The following is a 9020-nucleotide window of genomic DNA, read 5'->3' as shown; positions in this document are numbered from 1 at the left end:
TATATACACACACTCATGTATGAACATCTGATATTAGACAATTCTTATAGCAGCAGAATTCATTGTTTGTTTCCCATTGGTGTAGTCTTTCCTCTATCCTTTTGAATTATTAATTCTTTACCTTATCAAAGCAATATTAAATTTATACCAGAATTTGTGCGGTGTTTTGTGCAAAGCGTAGGAACTCAATTTCCCAGCGTGCTCTGCGCCAACGTGTTACGTTACGTAACGTTTTCGCTTCCATCGCTGATGACGATGGCAAATGGCGCAGGTCAGCTAGCTGAATGTTGTTAGAAGTGCCTGCTTATGAAACACTATTTTCACAAGCAAGCTTTTTCTGTTTTGTTTTGTTTTTTTAATGAAGACAGAAAAAAACAAAAATATAGAAAAAAATGAAGATTAGGTAGCGTGGAAATCTACGAAGTCTATGCGAACTCGTTCATCTTTTGAATCGTCTCTAACATTGTTTTTGTGGGCCTGTTGCTTGAAGCTAGCGACGGGAAATCCTCGGTCTGACTGACTGGACACACCGGAACGAGAGACAGCAAAAGAACCAAGAATGACCGGAGCTCCGACGGCTAGTTAACTAACTGCAAGCAGGTTTTACTGACACGAAGTATCCTTTCTAATAAGCAGAGTAACACTTCGTAGTCTTCATTTTGTGACGGAGGACATAAATGATCGTGGTAATTGACAGTTGAGTTAGCCAACATTAGCTCTCATGTTATTAAGTTAGCTCAACAAGGATCCGCCGCTGGCGTGTTTGTTTCAGCTGTGATTTGCATGTCTATCCTCTGTCACCTTCTGGCAAATTTATTAGTGATTTGCGAGCTAAATTTATTTTATCTTCATAGTTAAGGTCACCGGCCTGATAGTTATATCTGAAGGTTTTTAACCTGTTCCTGAACTGTGTCACACTGAAGTTTGTCTGCAGCCCAAAGTTCACTTTGTTGAACTATTAGGTCAACCTTTTTGTGTTTCCATACATTAGTTTTGTGAATGTTCCAGAAGGCATGCTTCAATTTACTTAATTTCAACACAAAAGCTAACAAACTTGAGCAGAGGAGAGGGAGGCTTTTGAGAGAACAAGCTACATTTTGACAATCAGGATCCAGATGAGGACTCATAAAACACTGTGGATCTTGATGCTGACAGAACTTACCCGTGAGTCTGGACTTTAACTCTTTATCTAATCTAACACTACAGTAGAAACAACACTTAAAAAACTTTTTTTGTGTTTCTCTTGGGCTGATTTGCTCAAGGAAGACTACAATGAATCGTTACCTGCCGGTGGCACGGCAGCACTTCCTGGCCGCCCTAGCCAGCACCAGTGTGGTAGTGAAAACCATAAGTGCAGTTGTGGTCCTGCTCTACTTGCTGTCGTGGGCTGTTGACACTTCATATGCACTGGGAGTGACCCCAGGCTACCTCTTTCCGCCCAACTTCTGGGTGTGGACACTGGTGACCCATGGATTGATGGAGCAGCATATATGGGGCGTGGTGGCCAATGTGGGGACAGTCATGGCCTGTGGGCGCCTGCTAGAACCCCTGTGGGGTGCTCTGGAGCTCCTGATCTTTTTTGCAGTAGTGAATGTGTCTGCAGGACTCCTAGCGGGCCTCTCCTATCTTCTGACTTATGTGGCCACTTTTGACCTGGACTTCCTGTTCGCTGTGCGCATCTACGGTTCAGCCGGTTTCTTGGGAGGTGTCCTGGTGGCCCTGAAGCAGACGATGGGGGATACCACGGTGCTCAGAGTGCCCCAGGTGAGGCTTACACATTCTGAAACATGTTTGTGCAACATAGTGATGCTTATAGACAGACTTTTTCTTCCTTTTTTAACTTATGAGTCAAATAAGCTATACCACCGATGTCAAACGAAACATTCCAAGATAAATTACAATATATAACTTTCTGTCTCCAATTAAATAAAATATAGCATTTTATTTATTTTATATTAATATGTCGGAAAATATTGCCTGATTTTTGTACATCAGTCACTTAAAGGCACAGTGTGTAGGATTTTGTCAAATCTTTTAGCCGAAATTGAGCTAATCACTAATGATGATAATAAAAACATGTCTAATCATTGCAGACAAAGACCTTGTTTTATTATTTTTACCTTATAAAAAGCTGTTTATATCTCCATGGTCGCGGGTCGCCACACAGGCAGCCGCCATCTTGCACTGCCTACGAAGGCTCATGAAGGACAAACTGCGGTGGCGGCGTCAAAAACGGTTTTACTTATAATACTATAAATGTAATATTTGTTGTCTGTCATTGTAGCTGGGATAATTTTACTCATTAAAGCTCATAATCTTACCACTTGAAACATCACTAGCCCTGAAGCTGCTGGTAGACATCGCGGTTGGAATTATCAAAGGTTTTTGACACCTGAGAGACACCGTAGCAATGCCTTTGTGTTTGGAAGGGGGGGTGGGGGGAGGACCAGGGAGGCTGATTCAACCACTCAACCACTAGATGTCGCTGAAAACAACAAATCCTACACACTGTGCCTTTAAAGCAGTGTTTCCCAAAGTTGGGGTCGGGACCCAAAGTGGGGTCCCGAAACATCAAGGTGGGGTCCTGAAAAGATTTTCTGAATTAATTACATTTTTGCCTTAGTTGTTACAAAGGAATGAGGTTAGTATGTTTAAAATGGATAAATGTAGCATAAAAATATTGTTACTATGCCCATGTTTAGTTGACCTGATACAAATGTTTATCATTCAAAAATAGTTTGGGAGCACAGGTCTCTGTTATTATTATGTGGGTCAAAAACTGAAAAGTTTGGGAACCATTGCACTTTGGTTCCCAAAGTTGGGCTTGGGACCCAATTATGGGTCATGAAGCACCTTGGATAATCTCCAGAAATCAATTTAAAGGGTAATAAAATAATTGCTGATGTAACATTTTCCCTATATTTATTACAAAAACACAAAATAAGTAAAAAAGAAGTATTTATATTTGTGTATAAGCTGTTTAGATTGTCAAAAAGCCTGCGTTTTTAGGGTTTTTAACGAAGTCCATGTACTTAGATCAGTAATATTTGGGGTCACAAGTTTTTGCCATGGATATTTTGTGGGTCAGAAGATAAAAAGTTTGGGAACCACTGCTTTAAAGGATTCACCATTAAACACAGAGGACAAAGTGTGTGAATACTTGTTAGTATCTAGTAAAACCCAAACCATGACTCTGCCTCCGCTATGTTTAACCAATCAAATAAGGTTTTGTGAATTAATTGTTGTTGTTGTTTAACCAAATATAGAGTTTTAGATATGAACTAAACATTTTGTATGCAAAAATCCTTTGAAAAACCTGTAACCAAAATAGGAAAACATTTTTGCTTGTATAACCTCTACCAGCCAGTCAGTCTGTGACATTTAAAATCTAGTGCTAATCAAATTTACAGGCACAAGCTGCATTTTGGTTTGCGCCATCTATACCGTATTTCACACAATGCCACAATCACTCAGGCCCTAACATGTAGTTTGCATAATTGCTTAATAGTTGCCTTAAGGGAGGTACAGAGAAGCTGTACTTCAGCGCAGCCCTCCTCTCTGGGCTTAAAATACGCTGCATCTTTTTCACCCTGTCAAACTTACTTGGATCAATAACACATAAATTAAAATACAAATGGTACTTTTTTTTGCAGTTCTATCAAGGCTGTCAAGCTACATTTTAATTGCCCTCAAAATAACTGCAGTTAGCTAAAGATACGTGTGAATCAGCATGAGATGTGTGAAGTGGAAGAGCCAGAAATTATTAGGGATGGTTTTGTAACCTTTTCCAGCCTCCTGAGCATCAGTGAATCTTTTTGGAGTTACAAAGAAATCTTTTTGCTCGTGTCATGATGCACGTCCAAAAGCCTTTTTATGAAGGTCAGGTTAAGGATGCCTGTTATTTAAAGGCTGGTCATGGTATCTAATAATAATTTTATAGGTTCACATTATTTTGCCTCTAAGCGATATCTAATATTAGTACTTCCATTATAATTTACTTTTAGGATTTGTATAAATCTAATTATTAATATGAAGATATGTAAAATAAAGTTTTTAGAAAACAGGTTCACTTAATTTTAATTTTATTCGTCACTTCTGACCTACTTAGAACATTAGCTCTTTCAGTTGTTAAATGTGAATCTTGAAATGTTGTATTTCTGAATCTGTCCTCGTAAAATAATGTCTGTATTCTCCTCCCATCTCAGGTGAGACTGAAAGCTGCTCCGGCTTTGGTCCTCCTCTTCCTAGCCTTGCTGCGCCTGTCTGGGCTGCTCGACAGCTGTGCCCCCCTGGCTGCGTACAGCTACGGCTCCCTGTCTGGGTGGGTGTACCTGCGCTTCTACCAGAGACACAGCCGAGGACGCGGGGACATGTCAGACCACTTTGCCTTTGCGAGTTTCTTCCCGGAGGCTGTGCAGCCAGTTGTCGGGCTGCTGGCCGGCCTCGTTCACGCCGCCCTGGTGAAGATCAAGGTGTGCAGGAAGATGGTAAAGAGATACGACGTGGGGGCGCCCTCCTCCATCACCATCAGCCTGCCAGGGACGGACCCCCAGGATGCAGAAAGAAGGAGGTGAGTCGGTTTCTGAAGTCTTAAAATAAGAAATGGTAATCTTCTAAATTGTGTTAAAAGTTTCAATATCAACAGTTAAAATATTCAAAGTTTGTTTCAATTACTTATTCATTTCATTAAAACAAAACAAATAATTTTGTTTACAATATACAATAAAAAGAAAAATGAGAGAAAAATCTATATATATGTATATCAAGATCACAAATAAAATCAAATGAAAGGCAGCAGAGAGAAGAAAAAATCTTATCTGCCCCTTTTTTCTAGAATAAGTTCATATGACAAAAAAATCTGTTAACAAAACAAAATACAAGAACATCTAATCCCTCTAGAACAACAATTTATATAGATACACCTTGTACTGTTGCATATTTCTTTAGCAATCCAGCTTTTATCATTTTAAATGTACATAATATCCTGCGTTTTTTTACATCACTCCCCTAATTATTCCATAATTTTATTCCTTGAATTAAAGTACACCGTTCCTCCAAACTAGTTCTTAATTTGGTTTTTACAAATATCTCTGTCCCTTTAAGGTTATAACAACTCGTTCTCTTAATAAATTTTACTTGGATGTTTTAAGGTAATGTGTTTTTGTGGGCCTATACTTTTCAGTAATAAAAGCACGTAAATTAGAAATCTAGAGATACGTTTTCAAAAATTAGGTACAATCAGAAGTAACTCTTTTTATCAGAATAAAAAATTAGATCTAATCCAAAGAGATAAAGAAACAAGTTTAAAAGTGTCCTTATTGTCCCCTGTCACCGCAGCGGAAGACATAGAAATTACTCTCCGTCCGTCCGTTTACCTTATGAGATGATTTAAATAACAAAGGCCTGTGATGATTCCAACAAAACTGCTAACAGTTGGTCACTACTGAACGCTCAAGCCCTAGTGACGTTTGCAAGGTCATGTGATCCAAGATGGCTGCCACTGTAGTCAAACCTTGCACCTCATAAAAATGGCAGTAGTTCAGTAACGAACGTAGTTATTGAGCTGAATTTATTTTTGTAAGTAGATCTAAGTGCCAACACATACTCTGAGCGTTTGTGGATTGTGAGCAATCTCGCAATATAGGGAAATCATGGTTTGCTACTTTTTGCCATTTTTAGTCTGCACATGCGACAGGGCGACATCAGTGACAGCTGGCATCGATTTCTATCTTGTTTCTTTAGTTGTTAGCATTAAATAATAATAGCAGTATCATGACTGCAATTGTAAACCTTGAACAAACAAGTAGAGCAGATGAACTCGTTTTATTTAGTTTTATTGTTTGTTTAAAATAAATTCATCAGTCACTAAAAGGGTGTTGGATTTTTTGGTTGAAATAGTGTCCTGCAGGTAACCCACTGGTAAAATTAAAATCATCTGACTGAAAAATTTGTATTTGTGACTAGATGATTAAGATGATGTTCTTTTTAGATTTTAGGTTTAATAACATAAATATACACATACAGCAACCACCTTCCAAAATTGATTTGATTTATTTATTTATTTAACAGGAAAAGATTATTAAAAATCAAGCCTGACTCAGCATAATTGCTGTTTTACAGCAGGTTCCTGTTCTGCAGCACATAAAACACTCAGAAATACAGCATCACAATCACATCATTATACACCATAGACACAAAGACAAACAAGCATACCAAATTTCAAAAAGGCAGCATTTGCAAAATAGGACGTCTAAATATGAGCACAACAAAAAGTGTCCAGCAGATGGCAGACAAGATTCTTCTTAAAGGGCTGTAGTTTTGAAATGGACTTTATATTTTGAGGAATGTCATTCCATGCTTTAGTATAAACATAGAAGAAAGACCTCTGGCCATAACAGTTTTTAAAAGTTGGTAATATCAGTTGTCCTTTTGTAACAGATCTAGTTGAATGACCACTTCCAGAATTTGATTTGGGCAYCAATGCACAGAGAGTTCCATAATTGGCACCTTGGAAGATCTGAAAATATAAATTAATACCACTATACAAAACATAATTCTGAAAAGTCAAGGCATCAGACAATGAAAGAACTGAACAGTGATGAGTCCAACCAGGAAGTTTATGAATTTTATGAAAATTAAAAAAGAAATCCATAAAACATTTACAAAACAAGTAAACAACAGGTGGTATAACAGTAAATATTATATGGAGAGAAAAAAGAAACAGTGAGTATTGCAAACGTTTATTCATCAAATTAATGACTAGTTGCCAAATATTATAAAATATTCTCTTTGTTAGACAAGATAAACCTGACATACATTTCTAACATCTCTCAGCCACATTTCAAAGTAGGGGGTTTGTCAGACTTCCATCATAAAAACATCACCTTTCTGGCCACTAATGTAACCAGTGACAAAATTTACCCTTTTTTCTTGTCCCTCGCATGATGATCTTTTTTATTTATTAATGTGAGGTGTGCAGATATCTACAAAATAAAATAATGCTCTATGATTTGTGCTCATGAAAACATACTAATTAATGTCCATTTTTGCCTCCTCCCTTCCAGACAACTGGCCCTGAAAGCTCTCAACGAACGTCTAAAGCGAGTCGAGGACCAGTCTGCGTGGCCCAGCATGGACGACGAGGAGGACGAGGAGGAGGACGAGGTCAGAACCGTCACACAGCCTCTCCTCCCGGGCGGGCGCGACCCCTCGTCCTCCGCTCTGCGAACAGCCGGCGGGCACGTCGGCGCTTCCCTCTCCTCCACGTCCTCATCTTCCGTGTCTCAGAGCGGCGGGACGCCGTCGGCGGGCGGAGTGCAGCACCCGGAGTCCAGCATCATCAGTTTTGAGGACGCGCCGTCTCGATCATAGCAGAAATAACGCGCCGTGTGTGTAGAGAGGCACGCTCTGTTTGGTGCCACTGTCGAGGTGTACTAGCCTGTTCAGCATTCCTGACTAGTATACGTTTATTTTCAGTGACAGTGCTTAGATGTACACTCTGTATCTCACACTGTACGCATCTGTGACGAGTTAACACATACAGCTGTGTGCTCACAAACACTTTAACATCCCAAAGACTGTATAGTGCTTACAGTTCTGACATGAGAACATCCAGCCTTACTGGGCAAAATGAAAATCTAATTCTCCTCTTTCCTACATTCAACTGAAAGTCTGAAAAATTCTTATTGGGACTTAATTCCAACTTTCAGAACTCTGATCACTGCTGCTTGTGTCTTTCTCTTTTGCTTTCTAAATAAATAAAAATATGGGTGTGCAAAGTTCTTCTAAGTCTTTTCAGAACAGCCTGATTTGTTTTACTTGCTATAAAAAAAAAGTACATGCCGAATTCTTTGTACTTGGTTAGATAAGCACAGGGAAATGGCTGCAAGAGACGTCAGCTGCTGATTGGCTGGTTCCTCATATGTAACCAGCTGGGCGTCTGTATTTGGCACCGACCTGCTGGACAAAGACTAAAGAAGCTGCTGAACTGAAAAACCAAACTTTAAAAGACTTAAAGAAGTGCCAGATGAAAGGAATTCCCCAGAACAGCCCAGGTTCCACATGTTGTCTCTCTGGAACCACAAAAAGGATACTTTTTTTTTTCTGCTTCGCTAGTGGAAAGCATTTCTTTTTCTCTTGTGTCTGGTGTTTCCTGGAAAGAAATCAAAATGTAGTTTTGTGAACTAATGAGACATGTTTGGTTGTGTGACGCCCTTTCTTATCAGTAGATAAATTCTTTTAGAAATTATGAGCTGCTTTCAAATGCTTTATTTAATGTTAGACCTAATCTTTTAATTGCATCCTTTGCACTTCCTGATTCTGAGATCTGATAACATGTGAAAAAAACATGCAATAGCGATTCAACGATTTTGGTGCACGAGGTGTGGTCAGTGTTTGTGAACCTGTTATTTACTGAATCTGAAAAGTGATTCTTTATTTCCCCCTCCCTTTCTCTCTTCAGTCTGTCACAGGACTGAGTCACATCCTCTGCACTTGTAATATTTTTTCATGTCTGAAATCAAAGTGCCAGGTATGAGCAGTGGTTAATTGTTCATATGGAAAAATGGTTCCATTCAGTCCTTAGAGGTCAGTGATTCATTCATTTTGTCAGCAGTAATTGCTCTAAATGTCACATTTTATTGCCATAACTGTCAAATCTTTGAATGCCCAATTTCCACACACATCCTTTTTGATTAAAATCATTTGCAACTAATTATTTCAGGTTTTGTGAACACATTGGTGAAAATCAAGTTTTTTTAAGTTTGATCACCTTAAGAAACTCTTTAAATTAGGTCAAATTATTCAAGAATAGTAAATGCATCAGCAAGAAGAAAGGTGTGACTTATGTAAGAGTCTACCTGGAAAAGATTGTTTTGGTTGCCAGTTTGTTTACAAAACTAACAGAGAAAGCTGATTGGTTGCCACTGTTGACATTTTACTCAGCACCTCTACGACCTTCATTCACATCTCTGAAAAAGTCAGAGAATATCATAAAACTGAAAAGGGAGTTAGATATATAT

The 9020-nt window shown here is 38.8% G+C and overlaps 1 protein-coding gene across 1 annotated transcript; it reads left to right on the top strand.

Moving 5' to 3' along the window:
* Positions 1-246: 246 nt before the first annotated feature.
* On the top strand, positions 247-7164 carry tmem115 (transmembrane protein 115; the record flags this gene model as incomplete). The annotated part of the gene is given in 5 exon segments (XM_014001773.1): positions 247-616; positions 1046-1164; positions 1263-1764; positions 4206-4570; positions 7065-7164. Coding segments are annotated over 3 exon segments (957 nt in total), but the record flags the coding sequence as incomplete, so codon positions are not given.
* Positions 7165-9020: the final 1856 nt, after the last annotated feature.

The sequence above is a fragment of the Austrofundulus limnaeus genome, unplaced genomic scaffold (genome assembly GCF_001266775.1).
Source record: "Austrofundulus limnaeus strain Quisiro unplaced genomic scaffold, Austrofundulus_limnaeus-1.0 Scaffold10, whole genome shotgun sequence".
Classification (NCBI taxonomy): domain Eukaryota; kingdom Metazoa; phylum Chordata; class Actinopteri; order Cyprinodontiformes; family Rivulidae; genus Austrofundulus; species Austrofundulus limnaeus.
Note: the sequence above shows the minus strand (reverse complement) of the source record. Positions and strands in the feature narration are given on the sequence as shown.